The 27,989-nt window shown below is 39.6% G+C and overlaps 1 protein-coding gene across 2 annotated transcripts; it reads left to right on the forward strand.

The window, feature by feature from the left end:
- The first annotated feature begins 13 nt into the window (after positions 1-13).
- Positions 14-27,985, forward strand: fndc4a (fibronectin type III domain containing 4a). Of its 2 annotated transcripts, XM_079646283.1 has the most exons (6): positions 14-603; positions 11,774-11,889; positions 15,141-15,345; positions 22,376-22,465; positions 25,182-25,315; positions 26,960-27,985. In XM_079646283.1, the coding sequence occupies exons 1-6, from the start codon at positions 528-530 to the stop codon at positions 26,999-27,001; spliced, it is 663 nt and encodes a 220-aa protein (XP_079502409.1). In that variant the 5' UTR covers positions 14-527; the 3' UTR covers positions 27,002-27,985. The 2 variants fall into 2 exon arrangements, with proteins under 2 accessions (XP_079502409.1, XP_079502410.1); XM_079646284.1 differs by lacking the exon at positions 22,376-22,465.
- The last annotated feature ends 4 nt before the right edge of the window (positions 27,986-27,989 follow it).

Below are 27,989 nucleotides of genomic sequence, written 5' to 3' on the forward strand. Positions count from 1 at the left end.
TTAATCACGGTGTGCTGCGCGTGCACTTGAGCTGAAACGCTAAGTGCGAGGGTCTCATGGTTTCTAGATCGAGAAAGCACTGCAGGAATGACCAACCCCGTAACCAGCCGTGAACACTGGTCTGCGGAACGCTAAAAGGCACTGTGAATTTTAACTTAAGGCGCTGTCCATGCTGCTGAATGGCCCCGCGGTAAGGGGACCGACGAGCCCGCGAGCGTCATCCTTTCCCTGTTTCATACCTGAGCTCTCGAGGATGATGGACGTCTGCACTTTCGACAACACATTTTAAGGACTTTTGGATTTAAAACCTAAATGAAGAATCCGCTTCGGCTTCGACAACATGTTCCTGAACACATCATTTGTCACGTTCTTTCACTGGCTATCTATTTACTGACCACCTCGACCCCGAAACAGCCAGTGACCTTTCATTCATTCATCAAAGAAAATGAACTGCTGTGAATTAGTTGCCCTTCAAGCGTAGGATATCTGCAATTTACTCTAAGAGGAGCAACGATACCCTTCGAGAAATGGCTCGCCTGCTTGTTTTGGTCAACTCCGTGGTCCTGTTGCTTTTTGGCAGCGGCATGTTCTTGGTAGGAGCAAGTAAGTGAACGCCTCTACAGCAGAGGAGTCAAATCAATGATTGTAGCCTTGTAAAACGTGCCATTAGCCATGTTCTAAGTGTCATAAAGCTGCCACTGCGATAACGAGGCTTTTTCTTGGAATTTAATCAGCACCTGATGATTCACTTTATTCATGATTTCACATTAAACAAGATATGAAATATGTTTCTACGCAAAGGTCTACTGTAGCTCCTCATTTAACCCCTGTTTAACCACATGTAGAACAGATTACAAGATAACCTGTTTTAATCAATTACAAAAAAGGACATTGTGTTTATTTATTTTGCATTCACAAATATATAATAACCTTTAGTATAACCTTGGCAGTTTGCCCTATTTATGCATCTTATAAAAAATAGCTTGTTTAAAGCATGAAACCTATAATGTCTTATAAAGTAAATCTGCACTAATGCCACATCCAGCCTTTTTTCGTTGCCTGATCACTTTCAAGACACTTTTTCTCATTTGTTTGACAAATTGTTAAATCACTGCGTTATTGAACAATGTGAAAATGTGTAAAGGCTCTCATAAGTGACCAAAAATATATAGGGGCATTCACTTTCTTATAATAATGTGCCATAGAAACACCTGTCAAACATGAAAGAGAGAGATTGCTTGTAAACTGTAGGTGGTCTTATTTTTCAGTAGCACCAATTATAAGTACTTCTGCATTATTTCCATTGCAAGCTGAGTTTCAAACTTGCTTTAATGAACAGTTTTTATTTCTGTAGCAGAAATATTTCTATTTGCCTCTTTATGCGTGCACCTCTGTCTTTTTATCTGCCTCTATCACTTTCTCCCTTGCCTCTCAAGGGAACTGAGACTTACGTGTGATAGCGCCTTGAGAAAATCAGATTGGGACTGCACCGTTTTTTCTGTGGGTGTGTGCCTGATACAAATATTCCGAGCTTTTGTCATATTCTGCGCTGATATGTGAAATGAAAAAAACCTTTCTGATCTCAGTTCAGTTCTGCATGGGGCTGTCAAGAGCAGGAAAAGCCACTGTTAAAATAATAAACATGGCACTCATAAATATACATTTGGCGGTTGCAATGAGCTTCAAAGCAAACTAATAAATGTTGAATTTGTTACTGCCAGCTGCAGTCATGCTATGAGATGATGAGATTCACATTCAGTGGATTCTATCAATTAATTGTAAGCTTCCTTGGTTCATAATGATGTCTATACGACATTAAGAAAAGGGAACATTTTCAGTTTAGACCTTCTTCAATCATTAAAATCTGCGTACAATTGTTTCTATTAGAGTAATAGTTGTCAATTCGTTTTCATTTCATCCATTAAGCATGCAACTTAACCAGATATTCATGACTTAAAGTGAATATTTTGCTTCCTTTTATAACAAATCGTTGAGAAAAAAAACCCCCAGTATGATGCCACAAGGTCTTTCTAACCCAAGCAAGGTCTTTGATTTATCTTTTTCCAACCTCACAAGATGTACTTGAATGAAGGTAACAATATTTACAGTCTGAAAACAAGCTAGAAAATGAATCCCACTTACCACCGGCGCTCGGGCAAACATGAATTAGATTTTATTGGATTTATCTGGATGGCGAGGCTCATATCATTCTTGAAATTGGCAATCTGCTGTTCATAAAACGGGTGACACATTTTTGACAAATAGACGTTTGGTATTAAAGCAGAATCCATCAGAGTTGTAATAATTGTATCTGCTGTCACATTGCAGACATGTAAACAAAAATACAGACTACGGTGTGTGGAAAAACTGGACTATTTATCTTGTATCTGTTTTAGAAGCTCACACTTGTTGTCTTGTTTTCGCCATCTGTCTAACCAGTAAAAACTGAGCTGGAGCCAATAAAATCAATGCTACCAACTCTGTAAACAATAATTCTGCTCCTAAACGCTTGAATCATAAATGTTAGCTTGCGGCTTGAAATGCTCTGGGTTTGGCCATTGATTACATTCACCTTAGACTAGCACCTGGTCCAAACGGACATATCTACCTAAAGGGAGGGACAGTAAGTGCATCTGCAGTGGAGAGGCTCTAAAATAGAGGAGAAAAGCATAGGACTTAGCCACGCCTGGCTGGACAAGATCTTCCATCTGTATCCATCTACATAGCTACTTCAAACAGTTGCACTAGATAGAAATTACTGAAGATTTAATCAAAGACCACATTAAGTCACTGTTGCCTCCCATATAGCATCACATGAGAAAGAAAGGCAGGATCTCAGAGGGGAATGAAATTTGACAATGAAACAAGAAAAAAATGGTCTTCAAAGGTAATATGGGGCAGACAGCGCTGCGGCTGAGATTAAACCAGCATGACATTGCTTTAGATTTTCACTACCAGGCTATTTGCAATAGGCCTGCGAGCAGATGTGCGACAGCCTCCTGCTGTGCAGAGGACATTTAGACATCCCACGACTGGGTTGTGAAACACATCGGATGAAGCAGTTTGAACATTCACAGCCGCTGTTATGAGTTATTGCCTTCATGTCAGAGGATATATTACATCTGCAGCCATTATATGTATTACAAATGGATTACTTTACATGTAGCCCGTTAAACTGTCACTGGCTTGGAGGTAATTGAGACTGAAATATGATTTTTAATATGGTGCACACCCTCGGTAAAGCGCAGTGTTTTCCATTTGAAAGCAATATGACTTATGAGTTGTTATTGTGATTGATCAATCATTTGGAACATGTATTGCAGAATAACGAGCTGAACACTTAATCATGTCAGACTCGATATATTTTGTACAGTAAAGGTCTTTTTTTGGGGCATTAACTGAGTTACAGAACAAATTGTGACACTTTCAACTGGAAATGAGTGCATGAGATGGAAATCATAGAAATAATTGGGTTCAAAAGAAGTTAAAGTTAAATCAATCTGCACATGATACTAACTGCAGCCAAAATAACAGTTGAACTTGCTATCGCACCCTAAAGAAATGTGTAGAATTAGGATGTCTACTGTGCAACTAGATAGAGCATTCTCTCATAAATTATAATGATATTTAAGGTCCCTAAAACAGAAACAGAAATTAGAGTTCCCTGGTTGTATTTTTGTATTAACTCATCAGTGCTATTAGTTTGTAACCAACATTGGTTGTAAAAACTAAACAAAAATAGGTTTTTTATATTGCTTTTTCATCGGATACCATTTCAACCCTATTGCTTTTTTTCAACATCGAACGATATGCAAAATGGAAATGACACGTCATCTATCAGATTTTGTTCCCGTTGAACCGGACTGGTGATTTTCCCATTTTCTACTCACAACTAATATTTTCTGCTTAATCAATGTGTCATGGTTGCCCAAGATGCTTTGCGACCAAACACTGCACAGGCATTGGGATGAATCAAAATGTTGAATATTAGACCATAAAAGAAAATATATCACTTCTGTTTTGCTGTGAATATTGAGTATAGGCAACCAATAAACTAACTATGCTTAAATCAAAAATAAATTGCCCAATCGTGCTTCGCAAGCAAATATAGAGATACCAGCTCTAACAAATCAAACTGGGCTCCTTTCCACGTGGCTCGTCAGCCATTCAGAGATCCAGCAGCTCTTTCACTCTCTCTCTGTGCACTCCGGTTAGATGGGGAGTAGCTAATGTGCCGGGCTTTGGCTACACGCTACAGTATGATTCACTCTGGCACTGGCCCACATCCCAAGAGGGACTCACCATTTGTTTGTACTGACACACGCCTCGGGCGCTTTGACCTATCGCTGTTTGATCGCAGATCTTACATAGCACATTACGTTGAGTGGGTCGTACTCAGGAAACGTGGCAGATAACAAATATGAAAGGTCACCTATTATGCGAAATCCACTTTTTCATGTCTTTTTTACATAAACATTTGTCCCCTCTGTGTAAAGACATTCTGAAATATTCAGGCACTTTTTGTCCTGATCCATTTATATAAAACCTGTCTGAAAATGAGCTGATCAGATTTTGGCCACTTTATGATGTCATAACGATGTTTTGGCTTGTGTAACCATTAGCCAATCACCAACCAAGGTGACATCCATACAAATATTAAAACAGCAACACAACATAATTCACATATTAAAAGCCAGTCTGAAGACGTGTGTTTTGTTCAGTTTTTTGAAGGTGGGGGGGTCGGTGCAGTCTCTGATGTGTTGTGGAAGGGAGTTCCAGAGGGTGGGGGCAGCGATGGAGAAGGCTATGTCCCCCCAGGTTTGGTGCTTGGTTCGTGTGGGGATAGAGAGGAGGTTGGCTTCTGATGAGCGAAGGCTGCGGGAACGGGTGTGATGTTGGATTAGGTCGTGAGGTAGGGGGGGGGGGGGGGGCTGGTTGTTGAGAACTGAAGGATTTGGTTTTTTCGTTGACGGACAGGGATCCAGTGTAGGTTTTGAAGGACGGGGTGATGTAGTCTCTGGAGCGGGTGTGGGTGAGGAGGCGGGCAGCGCAGTTCTGGATATATTGCAGTTCATTTAGAATGTTGGATGAAATGTAACACTTTAGATCAGATGAATTACTGTAGATGGAAACATCATACAAGCCAGAAGACAACATGGGGAGGGGAATGGGACCTTACATCAATGAAAATATTTGCCTTCGAGAATCTTCTCCTGAGCTCAATGTGATTACATTATTGGAGGTACTCCCAGTTGAAAATATAATTTACCTGCTCAACAACCTGCAATGGCAACTGCATCATATAGGGCGTCGTCACTCATACATTACTGATGATTCATGGCCTGCTTTAACTGCCCTGTCACCTGCTCCATCACCAGCAAATGAGCCACAGACGATGCATCACGCTCACTGGCTGCTATATTTGCACATCCTTTGCTGTCTGCAACCCCCATTACCTAAAGGACAAGGAGACATTAATGTGTCCTGTCTTAGATAAATGTGGCACCTGATTTTGAAGTGGTCTGTATGACAATCTAGGAAATGGCAATGTAAGCTTCATAGTGTTAACTGGTAACTAGTCAGATTTTATCCAAAACAAATGATTATCTTTATTATTTTTGGCAAAGTGTGTATTGGTCACAATGTATTTTACAAAACAACAACTTCGATGTTGCTTTTAGAAATACAAGGTGGTTCTCTGTGGGTATTTTAAAATAAAGAGAAGTGTAATCCTTGTATATATATATATATATATATATATATATATATATATATATATATATATAGCTATATGAAACATGTTATGAGGAAATTGTTGATTGGCTTTGTTGGCCAATTAGCATCCTAGCATGTTGGTTTGTTATCTCACTGATAATAGATTGAATTATAACATCATTAGCATGCTCATCATATGTACAGTACGTGACACAAACATTAGCAGTGATTTAGAAACAAGGACACAGAAGCCATTACTGGAATATATATATATGTATTGACTCACAGCCCCGTAGCTCTCTAAAGATCAAGGACAATATATTCTTTATGCGAGTTGCACTCCCTCTTAACCTTCTGCACATCTATCTTCACACATACTGTAAGTACCTGCTTCCATCCAATCCAATCCATTTCATTTCTACAGCACATTTATCACATTTATCCTTCTGATAAATGCTAAAGACCTGGAAGACATTATTCAACATCTGAAATTCTCCTCCTGTAGCCTCGATATTATTCCGACAGGATTTTTCAAAACAGTTTTTCCCTGTATGGCCTCAGATATACTACACATAGTAAACAACTCTCTTCAATCAGGTGTATTTCCACAGGCCCTGAAAACTGCAGTAATTAAACCGCTCCTAAAAAAGCATAACTTGGACACAACCGTAATGAATAATTACAGGCCAATATCAAACCTTCCTTTTTTAAGCAAATTGATTGAAAAAGTTGTTTTTCAACAGTTGAGACATTTCATGTTTTTAAATGACGGTTTTGATGTGTTTCAGTCAGGCCTTAGACCTAACCACAGCAATGAAACTGCTCATGTTAAGGTCTTAAATTAAACACAGACAGTGGCAGAATATCAGTTTTAGTATTATTAGATCTCAGCGCTGCATTTGACACTGTTGACCACAACATATTGCTAGACCGTCTAGAAAACTGGGTGGGAGTTTCAGGAACAGCTCTAAATTGGTTTAGTACCTACTTAAAGGACAGAAAAAACTTTGTCTCAATAGCAGTGGCGAACCCCCCCCCCCCTCAGCGGCATTATAATGTCCGTCTTTTCACTGAATAGCCGTCTTGGAAAGGGTGCTCACAACAGTTCCGCAACAACTTCATCTTCACCTGTTGCACTTGTCATTTCAACGTTAACAGCAATAAAACGGACAGATCCTCTGTCTCGAGCCAGTTAACTAGCGGGCCTTCTAGAGTATCCTGGAACCGAGGGAAACTCTGAAAGAATACGCCCATTGACTACAAATCAATATATGATTGGTTGATCAAACTGTCAGTCCAAACGTACGCTCTCATTCAGTGCAATGGCCAGGGCATTCTATCAAGGATGTAGAATACCTTTTGTTGAAGGACAAGATCTGATTGGTTGCTTTCTTTTCTAACACAAAACCACTGAAATGCGTAGTGCATGGTCCGAGAAGGACAAACAAATCAACGTAACACTGTAATATTACAGATCAACGACACAGATACAATTCTCTTTTCATTTTATATACATTTTATTACATTTTATTTATATAATTAAATCGATTCTTTGTTTGTTTTATCTGAGTGTTCCAGGGTATTCTCTGAATACCTTGAAGGCCCTGACGGTTCGCCACTGCTCAATAGGCAACTACACATCAACTTTGACAAATATGTCATGCGGGGTTCCTCAAGGCTCCATCTTAGGACCTTTGCTTTTTAATATTTATATGCTACCTCTTGCTGAAATTATTAAAAAGAGTGATCTAAGTTATCACATCTAAGCAGACGACACCCAGATTTATTTTAAAATCACACCAGGAGACTGTTATCCGATTAGAACACTGAGCAAGTGCATTGAGCATATCACTGACCCGATGACTCAGAACTTTCAGAACTGAACAAACAAAAAACTGAGATCATTGTTTTTGGAGCAAAGAAGGACCGATTAAAAGTAATCGCAGAGCTTCAGTCAGCAGACTACAAAACCACTAATAAAGCCAGAAATCTGGGTGTAGTGATGGACTCAGACCTGAATTTCAACCGCCACATTACAACAGTCATAAGGTCTGCTTATTATCACCTGAAGAACATATCGAGGATTAAAAAACTAATGTCACAACAGGACTTAGAAAAGCTTGTCCATGCTTTTATTTTCAGTAGACTCGACTACTGCAATAGTGTATTCACAGGGCTGACAAAAAAATCCATCAGAAAACTGCTGCTGATTCAGAACGCTGCTGCACGTGTCCTCACTAACACTAAAAGAGTGGATCACATCAGTCCGGTTCTGAAATCTCTACATTGGCTTCCAGTGGGCCAAAGAATTGATTTTAAAGTACTATTGCTAGTTTTTAAATCATTAAATGGTTTAGGACCAAAGTATATTGTTGAACTCCTGCATAATTATGAGCCATCAAGGTGCCTCAGGTCTTCTGGGGCGGGTCTGCTATCGGTTCCGAGAGTAAAAACAAAACATGGAGGCAGCATTTAGCTATTATGCCCCGACACTCTGGAATAAACTACCCAAATCATGCACTTTCCGCAGAAACGCTTACTATTTTTAAATCGAGACTAAAAACATATCTCTTTGCTGCTGCTTTTAATTGAGATGATCATATTCGAACTACGGTATGCCTTTTAAACATGTATTGTATACCTGTGGTGTTTATTTTTATTATTTTGTTATCTTTGCTTTGTAATGCCTGTTGTAAAATTGTATAATGTGTTTTTAATGTACTTATTCCTAAAAAGTATTTTAATTTGTTTTGTAAAGAACTTTGAATTGTCGTGTACAGAAAAGTGCTATATAAATAAACTTGCCTTGCCTTGCCTTGCCTTACCTAAAAACAACAGAGTTGAACAAAGTGCTGTACTGTACATCAACAACTGCATAAAAACATAGCATAAACACATACAAAACAGACAGGACATGAAACAAATGTAAAACAGGAGACAATGAAACCAGATCAGAAGCCACCGACTGAAAAACTCTCTTAAAACCAATACAAAATACTAGTAAGATAAAAACCCAAATATAAAAGCACAAGTGTCACCTGTCCTGTAAATGCCAGGGAAAAGAAGTGGGTTTTTAAACGAGATTTAAAAACAGGCAGAGTTGAAGCAAGTCTAACCTGGAGGGGCAATTTGTTCCATAACTTTGGAGCTGCAACAGCAAAGGCTCTGTCTCCTCGCTGCTTTAGTAATCTGTCAGCCGACTCCACTGACCGTGTGGGTGTGTATGGTTTTAAAAGATCTGCCAGGTACGGCGGGGCTAAACCGTTTAGGGCTTTGTATGCGAACAGTAACATTTTAAATCGTATTCTAAAACTGACTGGTAGGCAATGTAAAGAGGCGAGTACAGGCGTAATATGTTCATGCCTGCCTGTCCTTGTAAGGAGGCGTGCAGCAGCATTCTGGACCAGCTGTAGGCGAGACAGGGAAGCCTTGCTTAGTCCAATGTACACAGCATTGCAGTAATCCAGTTTAGTGGATATAAAACAATGTATTACTTTCTCGAAGTCATTAAAAGAAAGGAAAGGCTTGACCTTTGCTAAAAGTCTTAGCCGAAAGAATCTGTTTGTCTAGTTTAAAATCCCGATCAATCCGTACACCCAGGTTTGTGACAATACATAAATAATACTCTCATTAAATGGGCAAAAGGAGACGGACGTAACCTCCTAACCTCTTGATACTTAAAGCCAGGCCCTCCCCTCTCCGCTCTCTCTACAGTGGGAACACTAATTTCCTCTCCACCACAGGCTAAGTATTACTCTGGCCTCTTGTTCAGCTCATTCGCTCCCCTTCAACTACCAATCTCTGACCTTGTCATGAGCCCAAGGAACCAAGTGTTTGACCTTGACCCCTCCCTATGCAGTTCATAATGCCACAAAAAAAAGAAAAGGCCGCATATTTATCAAAAGGCCGCATAATCCCCGCATTTTTCCACACAAAGTTGAGAAAAAAAAAAGTTAACTCGTCTTGACGTGACGTCATCAGCTCGCGCATCACAGAATGTAAACAACACTGTATAGAGTGAACGTGTGGAGCTCACACGATAGAGAAAACACCAAGATGAAAAAATCTAATCCATCTCATTTACCGACGAACATTTCTACTAAAGATCGGGCAAAAAGTGGGGGGAAACTATTCTGCACCCCGTGCAACTGTGTGTTGGAGCATAAGAGAAAATCGACGGTGACGAGTCGACCCACTTTGATTCATTCAAACATTCGAAAATGCTTTCTGCTGCTGCGGACAAGAAAGCCAAACAACTCACGTTCACCGAGGCATCAACCTCCGAAACCCTTTCGAGGGCTACAAGAAACGAAGTGAGTAGCCTACAAGATTGAAGCTGGTCAGATAACGAACGAGTAAATGAAAACAGAATGAGGCGGAGAAGTGTGTGTGTGTGTGTGTGTGTGTGAGATTAAAATAGCCCAATTGCTTTTACAATAAATAAACATTGAATGTGTTTAATTGAATAGTAAAGGGGTTTAACGTTAGTGGCAGGTTGTGTGTGAGAGAGAATAAATAAGACAGCCCAATATTTATTTATTTTTTTATTCTTTTTTCCCGCATATTTAGCATATTCCGCAACTTTCCGCATATTTCGCAACTTCCCGCAATTTCACCGCATAAAATCACATAAAAACCCCGCATGTTTAATCGCATAATCAAGGATTTTAGCCCGCATAATCAAGGAATTTAGCCCGCATAATGAAGGATTTTTGCCCGCGTTTTTCTGGAGGGTCTAACTGTCAATTAACATTCCCTTGACTAGCTACCGAAAGCTTCGTATAAAAATCGTACTACAGGTAGTTACAGAGCAGCTCTGATACTGTAATTACAACTCAATAGGAAAAGCATTAAAGTATCAAGCTTTGTCTTATCTGATGCGATCCCCATAAGATCCCCTATTAATTTCTCATTATTTCTCACAAATCTGACATCTCAAGACCTGTCCACTCACGTTAACCTCTCAACATTGCTCCAGTCACTTTCTGCGACAACACACAGAGTCCATTAGACCCCGAGGACAGCCTCCAGGTCCCCATCGGCACGGCCAATCCCATTTCATCTGTCCCTCTGATCTGAGCTATTGTTAGGGGACTGTGAAAACGTATAGGGCGCTTTATTAGATCTGTCACCTTCAGGCGCTCCTGCCTTTGCTTCTCAGGCTTTAGTCCCACTTTGCAATCAACGTTTCCAATAGCAACCACATCAAGATAGATGGTTGCAATGTACCAGAATGTAGAAACGTAACCATGCCTGAATGAGTTGGACATGAAATGGATACCATGGTTACTTTGGTCAGCTCGACCGATAAGGCTGTTTAAGATAAAGGACATAAAACATGAGACATTGATGCAGGTTTTATTTAAAATGCAAGCAGACAATTATAACAGCTAGTAACAAGGAGACTTAACGAAGGTGTTTGAATTGACTCATCTTATTGTTTGGTCAGAGGAGCGGATACAGTATTGGGTTGTTTTGAGTGGCCACACTGAGGCTGCCTTTGAAAACAGTTTTCAATGTCAACCCAATGGTTTATTGGTCTAAGAGGATCAGTAAACAGTAAAGCTGGTATCTGGAGATGAAAGAGGCAACTTCACTGTAGTCCAGTGCTTGGTTCACGAGGTAAAACTTATCAGAAGATCGTCAGTTTACCTCGGCTACAATCTGCATGTTGTAATGTGCTTTTAAAGATTGTGAACCCAAATTGCTCCCGAAGGCAAAGCTAGAGTTTGAGTTTGTATAAATGAACATGAGATAAGATACTGAAGAGCAGTTTGGCACCTTGTGTGGTAATTGGTCAATGTTGATATGTGTTTTAATGCGCTTTGAGTGGTCGGAAGAAAAGAAAGGTGCTTTATAACTGGGTCTATTGAATATTTAGCTTTTTATAACATGAGACCCAGCAGTTAGTGTACCATGATGACACATACAGCCAGGTTATAGTGTTGAGTTCAGTGCCAAGACTTTCCAGGTGCAGCGTGGACACATATGGCTTGGATAATTTACAGTAATATCTGGTGGATTAACAGAAAGTCTATTTCTTTTTCCTTTCCGTCAGACCGGCCACCGGCTCCTGTTAATGTGTCCGTCATGCACCTGCGAGCCGACTCTGCAACTGTATCCTGGGAAGTTCCAGAGGGAGATATAATAATCGGCTTTTCGATCTCACAACAGGTAAGTCCTAAACTTGTATTATGAATATGGCGAAACATGGACGGGTTGGCAGAAAACCCCCCATAAAGGCCCCTACACACGGCGGCTTGCGTTGAAGCTTCAACGCTTCTGTCCATTCACTTTTAATGGGGTGACGTCACGCTTCGCCGAACTGCATTGTGGGAGCAAAGTGTAGCGTTGCTTGCTTCAAAAGTAGAGCAATGTTCTACTTTTGAAGCTTCGACGGAAGCGTCAGCCAATCGAATCATATGCCAGTACAAGCTCTAGCCAATCAAACCGCTGCTTGTGTGTCTGGGGCGGGAGATTCATGTGATTGGTTGTTGGTCGAGCGTCAGACATGCCCGCCGGCAAGCTTCAACGCACGCCGCCGTGTGTAGGGGCCGTTAGGGAAAATTGCATTAGTTTTAGATTTGTGACTTGGCATTGAGCCTTTGTCATGTCCAGTTTAAATTTTGTTGGCACACCATGCAGTGAGTATGAAGAAGTGCACCTGGAATCTGTAACCCACCCTGTCATTGTTCGTGCCAGCCTGTGAAACACGTACGGCTAAAATAGGTATAAGTGACTGAAAACATATTACTCGGACAATTAAATGATAATATAGTCACTAACTGAAGTCCATGGAGGAGTTTTTATATGCTCATCAAACACTATATTTCATGAGTTTGTCCAGCATAATGAGTAAGTACAGGACTGTCTCAGAAAATTAGAATATTGTGATAAAGTTCTTTATTTTCTGTAATGCAATTAAAAAAACAAAAATGTCATACATTCTGGATTCATTACAAATCAACTGAAATATTGCAAGCCTTTTATTATTTTAATATTGCTGATTATGGCATACAGCTTAAGAAAACTCAAAAATCCTATCTCAAAAAATTAGAATAGTTCCTCAGACCAAGTAAAAAAAAAAGATTTATAACAGCAAAACACAATCAAACATTTGAAAATGTCCATTAATGCACTCAGTACTTGGTTGGGAATCCTTTTGCACGGATTACTGCATCAATGCGGCGTGGCATGGAGGCAATCAGCCTGTGGCATTGCTGAGGTGTTATGGATGCCCAGGATGCTTCAATAGCGGCCTTTAGCTCATTAGCATTGTTGGGTCTGGTGTCTTTCAGCTTCTTCTTCACAATACCCCACATATTCTCTATGGGGTTCAGGTCAGGGGAATTTGCAGGCCAATCGAGGACAGTAATGCCATGGTCAGTACACCAGTTACTGGTGGTTTTGGCACTGTGGGCAGGTGCCAGATCATGCTGGAAAATGAATTCCTCATCTCCATAGAGCTTTTCAGCAGACGGAAGCATGTAGTGCTCTAAAATCTCTTGGTACACAGCTGCATTTACTCTGGGCTTGATGAAACACAGTGGACCAACACCAGCAGCTGACATGGCTCCCCAAACCATCGCTGACTGTGGGAACTTCACACTGGATTTCAAGCAACTTGGATTTTGCTCCTCTCCAGCCTTTCTCCAGACTCTGGCGCCTTGACTTCCAAATGAAATACAAAACTTGCTTTCGTCTGAAAAGAGGACTTTGGACCACTGTGCAACTGTCCAGTGCTTCTTTTCCTTAGCCCAAGTCAGACGCCTCTTCCGTTGTCTTGAGTTCAGAAGTGGCTTGACCATGGGAATACGGCTATTGTAGCCCATTTCCCGGACACGTCTGTGAACAGTGACTTTTGATACCTGGACTCCAGCTTCAGTCCACTGTCTTTGAAGCTCCCCCAAATTCTGGAAGCGACTCTTCTTCACAATGCTGTTAAGGCTGCGGTCATCTCTCTTGGTTGTGCAGCGTTTCCTGCCACATTTCCCCCTTCCAACAGACTTTTTGTGGATGTGCTTTGAAACTGCACTCTGTGAACAGCTTGCTCTTTGAGAAATGTCTTTTTGTGTCTTACCCTCCTGATGGAGGGTGTCAATGACGGTCCTCTGGACAGCAGTCAGATCAGCAGTCTTCCCCATACTTGTGATTTAGTTTACTGAACCAAGCTGAGTGTTTTTCAAGGCTCAGGAAACCCTTGCAGGTGTTTCGAGTTAATTAGACGATTCAAGTGATTCGTTGAACACCCTACTAGTATACTTTTTCATGATATTCTAATATTTAGAGATAGGATATTTGAGTTTTCTTAAGCTGTATGCCATAATCAGCAATATTAAAATAATAAAAGGCTTGCAATATTTCAGTTGATTTGTAATGAATCCAGAATGTATGACATTTTTGTTTTTTTAATTGCATTACAGAAAATAAAGAACTTTATCACAATATTCTAATTTTCTGAGACAGTCCTGTATGCAGCACATATGCACAAGCAGATGAATGAAGATGTGTCTTCATCTCAGTGTGTATTCTTGGGTAAAGCTTTGCTTAGCATGCAGAAAGGATGACTCAATATTGCCTTCAAGCTTGGAGTCAGAATCAAACTTGGCATGGTCGAATTGTCAAGAGAAAACAGGGGGCCACTTTGTGAAGCCGCCAAACTGCAATTCTGAGGCTAAAACGATTTCATAGGCTTAATATAGGAAAACCAATAAATGTTAACCCTGAATGGGTGAACACCATATGTTTATGTAATTGTGTTTATGCTTTAAGGCATCATGCAACCCTTTAACTTTGCTTTCACTTAGTGTGACTGATGGTCTGTGTACAACACCAAAATGACCCAAACACACAGATGTTTGTCATGGTAAGCATCTTAAATTGATGTATATCGTGGTAAATAATTACATTACTCATAGTTTACAGCTGTCTTTTAGTCGAGCAGGGCCATTAAAGAGACTTCAACCTAGAGCCACACATAGATAATGGTACAGGAGTATCATTCTCACAGCTTTGGGTCTTTGTTGCTCCAGTAACCTTCTGAAAGGTCATAGACAAAGTCTGAGACTCTGATTAGTCTAGACGGCAAGTACCTGCAGTCACAAGCTTTCAGAATATTGACTGCAAATGTATAATTCCCAGTCAAGACTCCTTACGGCTAAACTAAATTGCCAACTGTTAATATAATAAGCACCCAGCATGTCGTTCTCCAGCAAACTTTGGTACAGTAGGTAACCTCCGTTTCACATTATCATGGCTCCATCAAGAGGTACATGATTTTTTTTAGCATTTTTATGAAGGTTTCTTCCTTAGGGACCATTTGCAGGACTGTTTCTTCACCCTGATTACCAACACTGTATTGATTACTGCATATATTCAAAAGATCAATCTACTTTGGTGTACTTTATCCCTGTTCGTATCCCTAGAGGCAGGAAGGACACGTGCAACGATTCATTCGAGAAGTCAACACCACCAGCCGCTCTTGTGTCCTCTGGGACTTGGACGAGGAGACAGACTACATCATCCAGGTCCAGTCAATCGGCCTTTATGGGGAGAGCCAAGCCAGCAAGAAGGTCCATTTTCGAACCCTCAAAAAGACAGATCACTTCCCCTCCAATGGCTCCAACCAAGGTAAGGAGCTGTGGCATATGGTTGTTTGCCTCTTGCAAAGATCATTTGAATAAATGTGTTTCTGTCGGATAATAATAAAACATGGTTCGAAGAGTAGGGGCTCGTGTTTTCACATGTGCTAAAACCTTTCTTTGAAGTTAAACGCTAAGGCTGGCCATATGTTTTTTAATATCGTCCTCAAACCCTCTAACAACACTAAAACCAACAATCAATCCTTCTTGCTAACTCATATTGTTTGTGTAGCCACATATATAGTTTATAGTTCCTTAAAGTGGAACTCTATTATTGTTCAAAAACTACGAACAAAACTAAAAGGCTATCCATAAGATCCATTAGATATGCTACTAACACAGTCTCCGCCAACCAGTGACGTTGATCAACTTTTGACCTTCAGATTATATACGTGTTTATCATGACTATGTTGATGACTGGGCCTAATTTGAAGACATTTTCCATTTCCTTTAAGACATTTTCCTGAAGAAGTATTCGTTATACTGAGATGTCACAACAAAAGCACTTCTTTCAAATTAAATGTTTGTTGTACTGAAGACATACACACTTCACCCAGTGTCAGGAGTGGCTGTATTCTTTTTTTCAAATGACTTTTTATGCTTTTGCGCTACAATACTGTAGTTCCGTGGCTTGATGAATAATATATATCATTCTTCGGATACACAGGCAATACTTGTTAGTCTGATCAATTCATTTGTCTTCATGGGATATGTCAATGTCAAACATATATCATTCAACTGCCAGGTATTGAGTTGGTTCAGTCTATCAAATGCTATAAAAGTTTGTCAAAATGCAGTATTATCGATAAGGTCACAAAAGGTCACTGCATCGATCTTTTCAGAGTGTTTCACCTCACTCTGTTGCGCGACATAAAGCTTTCCGCCCCGAGGCGAACACAGCAGCAACTCATTACAGATGCTTTTCCTGCTCTCGCACTCAAGCCTCTTCTGGCTGTTGAATGCTTTTAAGCGGCCTGCCATCGAAAATGAGCTACAGTAAAGTGCAAGTAACCTAAAGCCTCCTCTCACGCAGGTCTATTTTCTCCTGTAGACCATTTCATTATTGACAGACTGTTCAAGCATGGCTGCAGGAAACTCCTCTGAATTCAAGCAACTCTATACAACTCGGGGTGAACTGATCAGATTACACACACTCTGAAGCACTTTGGATTCAGTGTCTGTGCTCATAGGCTGGAGGGAAATATGAACACCATGACCAATGGAGAAAGGGGTTAGTAATTCTCAATTCTTCATGGCACAGATGAGGAAAGTGTCAGAAAAAGCTGTTATAAGCAGTTGGGAAGGCTACATTTCAGAGAAAAGCCCTTCTCTACATTCCTTTAGCCATGATTATGGGATGAGCCAAATATATTAACAGTTTAAACACTGACAGCTTGAGTTTGGCACCGTTCTAGAAACAGGCCTGCTACTTCAAACAATGTTGGCTTGTGTTATATTATGGGGTGGTGTACTCTAGGTTATGAATATAGGAAGTGCTGATGCAGGTGAATCATACACGTCTTCCTTTTTAGCTGACTCAGGGTTGATAACATAAATTGAGCTGGCTCCATCGGTGAAAGAAAAAAAAACACATTCAGGCTCAAGTTCAGCTGAAGAGCCTGTACACTAGGGCTGCTCAATTAATCGTATTTTAATCGCAATTACGATTATGGCTTGCAACGATTATGAAAACAACGTAATCTAAATAAAACGATTATTTTTTGTATTATTATTATTACTTTTTTTTTTTTTTTATAATTTTTTTTTTATTGGTTTTTCAGTTGAATTATACTTAAAGTTCAGGGTAATCAACTGTTAAAAACATACTGTTCACATTTTTTTTCTCCAATAAATTGATGTTTTCAAAGTAAATGGATAATCGTTTTTAATAATCTTGATATCAATTATTGACCCAAATAATCGAGATTATGATTTACCATAATAAAAATAAAAACAAATAAACTAACCATGAATATCTGAATGAAGCGCTTAGAATAACAATATTTCACTTATACTTTTGGAAAAGGTTTCACTTTGCACCATTAATCACAATTTGTAGCCCCCACCAGTCATGCAAGTGGGTCAGGAAAACAGCCCACTCAGTGCATGAGATTCATTTGTGGGAGTTTGTTTTGGTAAATGTAAAAGCCGACAGTGTCAGCTTTCCATAAATATAATGCCTGCACTGCTGACTTCCCATGTCCCAGTTTCAAAGTCCAATCACATCAAATTTCTTGTGTCGGATTTATGGCTCGGCTTCAGTTTTCATCTAAGGGTCTGTGTCGTTGTATATTTTCACTCTGATAATGTATGCAAATGTATGCGGACTTGCGTTTTTATTTAAAACCACAACAAGCAGAAAACATACTTTTGTAAATTAACTTTTGCTATATCAAATACACAAATGTAATTATCTCTTTTGAGACACCTCCAATACTTTTATAACCTCCATCTTTTCTCTTAAAAAGCTTTTGCCCTCTCTGAAAGGAAGTTTACAATGTTTCCTTCCAAGATAACAATATGCCTTTGTCATAAACCTTCATCCATCCATCTTCTCCCGCTTATCCGTGGTCGGGTCGCGGAGGTAGCAGTTCCAGCAGAGAGCCCCAAACTTTCTTTTCCCAGACCTTAGTGCATCTTAATTTAATAGGAACTTTTTTACATTCAGGATCCTGCTGCTGGCCATTGCTCCTTAAAAAGCATTTGTAATCTAGTTGGCTGCGGCATCTCACAGCCAAGTGCCTCCTATTGAAACTAAATTGATTTGAAGCATAGTCTAGGCATTCCAAAAAGCCATAGATATAACACCCATAAATCGATAATGCTTATATATTTTTCCTGAACGCAATTATCTTTGATAATGTAATTACATATCAGTGCATATGCAACTGACTGTACAACTTGCCTGAGCCAGATTCAGAATCAATTTATTTCGTATATTATATATGTATTCCTGGCAAGATATATGCCCATTTGAATTTAAATAGGCTACTGAGGATCAATATGTAATTCCAAAGTCTATTTCAATTTGATTATTTCCATGGAAAGCTTTTAATCAGACTATATATATATACTCTGATTAAAATCTTTCATTTCCACATTTGTGTTCTTTACTTGCCCTTCAAGAGTGACGTATGTCTCACTTTGGTCAGAGGAGGAGACTTTTTAAGATCAATTGTTGTCATATGTCTGCAGTTTATTAGGATTCCATTAAAGTAATCAATTGCTCTGTATGAACCTCTGCAAACTAAACTGAAAAGTATTTTACTGAGGAGTAATTCCAGCATAATGGAAGTACAAGGGATTAACAATGTTAGATATTTGTAATTGGGCATTTTCTATTTGTGTGTCTACTACATTATCATGCTTCTTTTGCATGAAGAGTGACGCCACAGTCAACACAGAAAACCTCCAATTAAGTTATACAAAACATTCCCAAACAAGCCACATGAAGCTGCTGCGATTGTCACCTGCTCTCAAACTGTTTCACAAAAGAGATGAAAAAAGAAAGAAAGAATCATTTCAAAGGATACATGCCTTGAGCAGTCAAATCTACCTCGGTAAGCACTCCCCTCAGACACAATTACTGTGAGATACTTCAAAAAGATGAGAGTCAGAAACACCCAGGCTCCCCCATTAGCAGCACTGAGACAAAGTACGCTCCCTGGTACATATTATTTTAAGATCAACCCATACTGATATGGATTCTACATCATAAATTAATTCACATTATACTGCACTGTAATTAGCTGTAGTTGAACTCACATGTTTGATACACTGTTTAGCTACTGTAGGAGACGCATGTTTTATTTTAAAATCACAGTTTCTAGGAGACGTAATGCAATAATAAATCACAGGATTCATCATTATGACACCAGTGCAGCCCCCCCAGTGTGTTGTTACATGGCTTCCCGACACAGTTAACAGCCGCAAAACAACATCCTGGGATTTGGGGTGAGCAGAAGGAAGGTCAACTAATTATCTCGACACGAACTCTTTGAGTTCACCGAAGGCATCACAATCCATACGTTCCCGACTACAGCAGAGAATCACAGCATATGTCTGAGTGTGGTAGCAATGCCACATGAAATATGTACGATACGGCAGCACAACATGTTATTCAGGTCATCATTTTGTTCCATCGCTGGCTTGTATATTAAATATGCACATGGTGAATATCAGCATGCTTCACAGTCAGCAGCACGTCTTTCAAATTAAGGATCATTAGATCAACTGGAACACGGTAAACAAGAGCACGAAGTTCAGATGGAAAGGTGCAGAAACCTCAAAGATCAAATGAATTACTGAAACAGCCTGATACAAGTGGTTTCTCTATGATCTACTTTTCATATGTGCAGGGCCAGTTTATAATTCAGTGGGTGAGGTTCTTCTGACAGAAAGAGATGTGGGATAATAAAGTGGAGAGCAGCTCGTAGGTCGTACTTAGTGCTGAGCTGAGTCCTGACCCGGCATAATGTGTGCCTACATGCTGCTGGAAGCACATCCCACACTGCTAGTTGATAGATAACAAAGAGGGCTCATTGCTGAGTTGCTTTGAACATTTCAGTCAGGAGCCATTTGTAATACCTGCACACTTAAAAGGGGAAGCAATTCACCTTCACTATTGGGTCAATAAAAGCAACTACTAATTAACAGCAGGGCATGGATAAGCAATATTCAATGAAAGCGCTGAAACTCAGACTCAAAGGTGTAGCATTAGCATTTAGTTTATGTTATCTGCCATCTGTGTGTTTACGATGCCACTAAGCATCAAGGTATGTGTACGCTTTGAGGGTTTGTTTATTGGATTTAATCCAAATTGTTCCTTCTTTACATTCTGTCGTGTGCAAGCTCATTCATTTTTAGCGTTTAAGATTAAAATGCTCATGGAAATTGCCCTTTAAAGACAAACTAGAACACAGTTAACAAGGCATTTGCAGATGTTTAGATGGAAGGTCTTTCAGAATACCAAAGCCTGAAGGTTAATTACTGACACAGCCTTCTACCAGTAGATTCTCTATGAAACAGCCTTCTCTTGGTAGTTTTATCTATGCATTTCAGTAGTTTGGTTAAACAATGTGTTATTGCTTTTACTGTAGTTAGCAGATGCCTTTATTTACTGATGACTGTAAATGTAGACAGTATGGACCCAGTAGTAGAGGGCAAATCCCCTCTAAATTCAGAAATGTATAACTTACGGTTCTTTAAGTCTGTATGATACCAAAAAATTAATCAAAAAATTGCTAAATTATTCATATAAAACAGAACTATATGTGTATAAGCTACAAGAACTTACATTGATTGTCCTGACATACGTTGTTCTTCAAGAGTTCAATGACCCACAGTCAACAAAGACACAATGATTTGAGACTATTTTAAACTCTACACTCAATCAATCAATCAATGTTTATTTATATAGCCAATATCACAAATGTTACATTTGTCTCAGTGGACTTCACAGTTTGTACAGAATATCAGTATGACAATACGACACCCTCTGTCCTTAGACCCTCACATCGTACAAGGAAAAACTTCCAGAGAAAACCCACAGTTTAAAGGGAAAAATGGGAGAAACCTCAGGGAGAGCAACAGAGGAGGGATCCCTCTCCCAGGACGGACAGACGTGCAATAGATGCTGTGTGTAAATTGAAGAGATAATACATTTGCAACATAGGTAGTCCAAATGTTTAGAAATGCATGTGTGTATAATAAGAAGATGAATCCACGAGTATATCCATCCAGGACTTATGATCCAGGACCACAGCCACGACTCAAGATCCAGGACTCGCAATCCATGACACAGGACCGCAGGATCATCCATGACTCCGGATCCCGGCGTATATAGACACCAAAAAGAAAGAAATTTGGGGAAGCTGGGTTAATCGGAACATGAGAGTACACAGGTATAGACAGAGAGAAGGAAGAAGTAAGATGTCCCCCGACAAACTAAGCCTATATCAGCAAAACTAGGGGCTGAATCTAATCAGCCCTAACTATAAGCTTTATCAAAAAGGAAGGTCTTAAGCGCACTCTTAAAAACGGATAGGGTGTCTGCCGCCCGAACACAAACTGGAAGCTGATTCCACAAAAGTGGAGCTTGATAAGAAAAGCCTCTGGCTCCCATTGTACTTTTAGATACTCTAGGAACAACCAACAACCCTGCATTCTTGGAACGCAATGCCCTAGTAGGAAAATAGGGTATAATGAGTTCTTTAAGGTAAGATGGCGCCTGCCCATTAAGGGCTTTGTAGGTGAGAAGAAGAATTTTAAATTCTATCCTGTGTTCTATAGGGGAGGCTATTAGAATGTCATTTGTGACTTTAACCAGAGCTGTCTCTGTGCTATGTTGTGTTCTAAAGCCAGACTGAAAATCTTCAAATAAATCATAGTTTTTTAAGTAATCACACCTTCCCTTTCTTCATTTACGTTTCCCATGCACACAACCAAGATGGAAGTAATTGACCCCACTTTGTAGCAGCCATCACGCCAAGAGAGCTGACAGTTTTCGGCCCAGTTTTCTGACGACTTGATTCACTGAAAGAAGCAATAGGGAAGAGTGGTGATCTGGAAGAGTTCCATCCATGCGGGTTAAGAGATAGTTTTCAGAGTGGAAAAAGGCCCATAGTCAATCCACTTAAAGGAGGATTAATGCTACAGGATTGATTTATGGTAATGCCCAGCACATTTTCTGACTACGTTTTTTGTTAAATGGCATAAAAATCATGAGAAATGAAGGGCGTGTCAACTTTTACCGGTGCTAATTGACAGGGTGGTCTTATCAGAAAATCCAGAGAAGTAGCTCTTGACTTGTGAAGGGTAGTTCGTTTTTACTGACACTATGTCAAGACTTATGTGTTATTGTGTGTGATGTTTTTTACTGGATTGCATTTCAATGTCCAATGTATGTTGTTCTTTGTTGTATCAATTAAGGAAAGGTCAAAATGTTCAGTCCTCAGTATTCAGTAGTTAGACCTTGGAGTGTGTGTTGACTACAAATGTCCTTCCTGTGGTCTCTCTAGATGACCCCACTGTGCAGGGCCTGGATAAGTCCCGACATATACAAACAGGAGAGATGATCATCATCGTGGTGGTCCTGGTCATGTGGGCAGGTAGGTATGCAGATTGTGTGTACAATAATAATGATTTAGTCTTTAAAAAAGCACTTACAAGAAAATATGTTATGTAGATATGTAGACTCAACATAGGTTAGCTTGGTAATATGATTAAAGGAAGAACATTAAAGGCAATATGGTATTTCCTTTGCGTCGAAAGGAGCCAGTTGAGATGGTTCGGGCACCTAGTTAGGATGCCACCTGGGCGCCTCTCTAGGGAGGTGTTCCAGGCACGTCCAGCTGGGAAGAGACCAAGGGGTAGACCTAGGACCAGGTGGAGGGATTATATCTCTTCGCTGGCCTGGGAGCGCCTTGGGATCCCCCAGTCAGAGCTGGTTGATGTGGCCAGGGAAAAGAAAGTTTGGGGCTTTCTGCTGGAACTGCTACCTCTGCGACCCGACCACGGATAAGCGGGAGAAGATGGATGGATGCTATCTCTTCATGGATAGACATACAATGAAACATACCTAAACTGTAAAAGAAAGCGTGCACATATTTTATTTATACATATATATATAAAAATATTATATTTATACATATATATATACAAATATTATATTTATATATATTTATTAATACAGCAGCACTTTATTGATTGATTTGTCAGTAAGAAGATACGCATATTTTATAGTTATAGTAAAAGTCCATATTTTATTGTGTGAATACAACATTTTAGCACTAAAGAAACGCTGTTAGGACAATTTAAGTGTTCTGCTGGTGAGTTTAATTTGTGGTTTGCCCCATTACATTTTATGTCAGGAAGTAACAGCCTGAGGTGCTGAAATGAATTCCTGTTTACATAAGTGATTGTTTTTAACCGGATGTAGTTAAAAATGTTATTTTCCCACAAATTGACACCTTGCTAGAGGCGTTCATCATACTTGCAAATTACATTTCTTAAGTTTTAATAGGGCCAATTAATTTATTGAAACTAGTTTATATATCATTAGCTATATAACCAAGTCTCTCTATAAACAATCCTAGTACTATGTCCTGTTAAAGTAATACATATTTAAATGTGTCCCATCATTAATAGCCTCATTGGAGATTCGATATGATCTGATACCTATACATTCAAGGGAAAGCATATCATGTTATTGATTGGTCGGTGTCGATGGTGAAATTAAATGAAAATTCTGCCAAATCAGCTAAAAGAGAACAGATTGTTTCCACTGGAACTGCAACGTGTTAGCATTTATTGTTAGCCTCAATGATACAAACTAATTGTGCACACCTGAAAGAGGTTTTACACTGCAGATTATCTTGTAGTTACATCAATACATCGACACAACAATCAATACAGTCATCCAGAACAAGAGCTTTAAGATCCATAATTTCTGTAGTTAAAGTCTAGAAACCGGAGCATAGATTTTCCCTTCTAGACTTTTGTCAAACCATCATCATGCTGTCTTGTATATTCTCTGCCTCAAAGCTCTCCTTCCCTGCGTGAGTTTCTACTCCTTTGAGGAAGTGTGCAGCTTAATGAAGTGTTGAGGCACAATGAGAAGTGGCAGATCTGACAGGCTGCCAGACGCCAGGTTTCACACCCCCGAGTATCAGAGTGACATGTTAAATAATACTAATGAGAGAGACCGAAGGGACATGGAGAATATGAGGAGTGGGAGTGAAGGAATAAAAAACATCTCATGTGCCGCGATCATAATGAGCTGCTCATTTCCAGCCGGTCCAGTTTTAAAGTCCATATTCCCTGCTTTTTGGGTTCTAAATCGGCAAAAGATAGTTGTTTTTTTACACATTTCATCTTATATTTCTTGCTCTTATCACAATTATTTTTATGATTTTTTTAAATCTTTAACCGCTTTTGCCGGATGTTCTAGGTCCAAAGAAAAAAATAAAGAAAAATATAAAATAATTAGCCAATTGCTTAAAAACGCTGTATACTGCTTCGATGTAGCGAGGTGGTGTTGGTTGAAATAGTGCTTTCAATAAATCATCATCAGCAGTTGTTGTTTTTGCTGAGCTCCTGAGGAAAATTGTGACTTTATAACAACATTACAATAAACTGTAATGTGAATCATTTAAATGCAAACTAATCACTTTTCAAATTAAACAAATGCTGCTGCAATTTAATCCAGAAACAAACCCGTATAAATGCCTATCATATATATATGACATCTAGTTGCAGTGTTGCGAAGCTCTTACAGGACGCATGAATAATAATTTGTCAGTTCATGAATTACACGTGCCTTGATTTCTTGCAGCTACAGTAATGTTCTTTACCAGAACTTGATACCAGGTTCTGAATATTTAATGATGCGAATCTCATAAATATTCATAACCTCAGTGAAGCAAGTTATTTGTGCGCATTACAGTGTTTAGTAAACTGGAGGCAGTGCTGCAAGTGGCAGATTTCTTACTGTAGCAAAGCAAACTTCATGGAGAATAACTATCTTCCAAGCTTTCTGATAAAGGCAGAGCTTCACACTCCCAGAGGAACAGAATTCCATTATCCGCATGGCCTTTCAGCGTTAGAGGAAGTGGTGACATGTCTGAGAGTGACAGTCCCCCTGCATCACCGCTGAATTCCTATCCTCGCTCGTGTGTGTGTGTGTGTGTGTGTGTGTGTGTGTGTGTGTGTGTGTGTGTGTGTGTGTGTGTGTGTGTGTGTGTGTGTGTGTGTGTGTGTGTGTGTGTGTGTGTGTGTGTGTGTGTGTGTGTGTGTGTGTGTGTCCATCTCTCTCCTCCCCGGCAGCTGTGATTGCCCTGTTCTGCCGGCAGTATGACATCATCAAGGACAACGACTCCAGCAACAGTAAGGAGAAGGCCAAGCCGTTGTCGGAGAGGAGCACGCCGGAGAACCACAGCGGGGGGCTGCTGAGGAGCAAGGTGGGCGGGGTTTATCTGAATAAAAAGCTCTTTTTCATGCAACTTTATGTGTAAACAAACAGCGTGTGTGACAGTGAGCATACACAAAACCACGACCCTGACACTAAATGGAATTCAGCCTAGATCTTAATTTTCACGTTTCCTCTTCTTATTTAGACGTGTCAAGGATTCCATTTCATGTTCCGTGTCGTGCTGTTGGTAAACAAAATGACCTTCCAGCAGAAATAATTGCACAGTTAAGTGCCCACCTATTGGCACTTAGAAACGGGAAACTATGTTGTACTGGATATTAAAATGATAACTGTATTTATTTTGGGTGCACGTACATCTGTACAGGCTGGGTAACTAAGAGATCCACTATGCCATGATTAATAATGGATTTGTTAGGAGATGATGATTGATCACTTCCAAAATTCTGCCCAGGTATGGTGTACATATCAGCTCCACACTTTTTCTGACCTACCAAAGCTCTCTCTTGTGCTTTATTCGCCAAATAATTTCATAATAAATAGATTAGACACGAGCAGTTGACATTTAGATTCGAGGCAGAAATTGACATTTTATTTGATTAGATAATGAAATTTGCATGTGGAGAAATGTGGAGCATGCTAATGTATGGTTAATTAGAAACTAGGTTTTCACTTAAAGTAAAAACAAATCTTGAATCGAACCAAGAAAGACAGAGGATTATGGTAATCACTGCTAAAAATAGAATATACAAGGTCATTGTTAAAGTGTAACGTTTTATTAGTTAGATGCTTTTGTTATTAACAGCACACAGATAACACTGTTGCCGGAACACATTTAGACAATACAGCCTATTTGTTAAACTTTACCCCAATTGGTTTCATCCCATCTGAGGAGATATTTAGAACATCTGATGTAGAAGGCAACATCTTCCATCAAATTTCCACTAGGAAAAAATAAAACCTAATGGTGTTTTTCCTGCAGATCCTGGAGATCTCCAAGGATTCTTTTTCTCAAGCCGCAGTTTCTAGAAATAACATTAAAGCAGCATGTCTGTTATGGAAGATATATATTGCATGATCTAGAATAGACAAGTCCATGCCTGAAAGATAGAACATCGAGTCACAAGTAAAGCTTTGAGTTTGACTATAAAAGTAAAGGAAAACAGTGGACAGATGTATGCAGTCACAGCTCAGTAATGAGGTTTTGGCCGATCAATAGAAGAGGTCTTTAACATTGTGTGTGTTGACCTCTGGCTGAGATTTAAACTAGCACCATATTGAATTTAAATGTAAATAAGCTGAGGGGCAATCTTTTCAGGATGCCTCATTGTGTTTGGCTTATCTCTCATTCCAGTCCTCATTAGGAGGTCAGATGTTATGCAAGGTCTACGATCAGTCAATTGTGTACATGGCTAAACAAAAGTCTTAAAGGGGTTTCATCTCACCAAAGAGAAAAGATACCACTTTGTTTTAAGCTAAATCCCCCTTTCTGATTGGCTTGCAAACAAAAATGACAAGGGTACTTCTCGAGCTGTGGATGGAGATATTCGGATAGAGGGCATTTTATTCTCATGACCCAATAAACTGACTTGGTACTCGTATTTCACAGTTTGTAAGAACATGAGAAAGTAAAATAGTAAGCTAACCATGATGTCTTTCATCTTTTCTGTTGCAGTTTCATCCTTCTGTGCCGTCTATCAACATCATTGAGGTTTGAGAAGAAGCAAGACAACGTTAAATCGCTCTCTCTTCTAACATCAACGCATTCCTCCACTTTAGTCACTGATGAGAAAACATGTGTAGTGGATCGGGTTGGCTGAAGCTGTGTTTGCAAAATGCACCCGGCTAACTACATGTACACACATACTGTATCTACATGACACACACACACACACACACACACACACACACACACACACACACACACACACACACACACACACACACACACACACACACACACACACACACACACACACACACACACACACACACACACACACACACACACACACACACACACACACACACACACACACACACACACACACACACACACACACACATTACAGTAACTAATGTTAACCCATGGTGCCGTTAACACTGATGACTGCCAGCCACTTGGTAAGTTATTGCAGTATAAAAAGACAATATCATCTCTGGGAGGCCGGTCTTCATGACTTTAAAGTCGCAGTGTATTTTTGATATTGGCATGTGCAGTTAGACACCACGTTCACCTGGTATAGGCAACTCAGCTCTTAGTAAATCCACATTTTCCCATTGCAAATAGTGTTAATATATTCATCACACCTGTATGTTATTGTGCTGCTTAGGGCAGCTTGGTAAAAGTGAGAGAAAGCAAACATGTATTCATTTGTAAGAACCGCCTCAGTGACATGTCTTAAGTTTTCTAATGATATTCAAATACATTGTATTTTTCCACATTTCATAGTGTATGTACATATTTCATTCATTTGCCAACATTGCATGCAGGTCATTTGCCTGTAGAGTAGCATTTGATGTGTGTTCTAAGTTCCAACAATGGAGAATAAACATGATTGCAGTCCCATGTTCATGTTTTCTTCTATTCCGACTGCTTTTAGAAAAGGACATTGTCTTTTTTATCATAAAGCGATTCATCCTAAATCTTGTACATTTCCTGATTGTATTTCCTGAAGTGTAAAATAAACCTTCTTTTGAATGTC

This window comes from Notothenia rossii, assembly GCF_949606895.1.
Source record: "Notothenia rossii genome assembly, chromosome: 8".
Classification (NCBI taxonomy): Eukaryota; Metazoa; Chordata; class Actinopteri; order Perciformes; family Nototheniidae; genus Notothenia; species Notothenia rossii.

Excerpts from the sequence above, each read along its gene's own strand:
- fndc4a (XM_079646283.1), top strand. The coding sequence starts at position 528 with ATGGCTCGCCTGCTTGTTTTGGTCAACTCCGTGGTCCTGTTGCTTTTT. Across the intron at positions 11,890-15,140 it reads GCTTTTCGATCTCACAACAG|AGGCAGGAAGGACACGTGCA; the intron begins GTAAGTCCTAAA and ends TCGTATCCCTAG. Across the intron at positions 25,316-26,959 it reads GGGGGCTGCTGAGGAGCAAG|TTTCATCCTTCTGTGCCGTC; the intron begins GTGGGCGGGGTT and ends TTTCTGTTGCAG.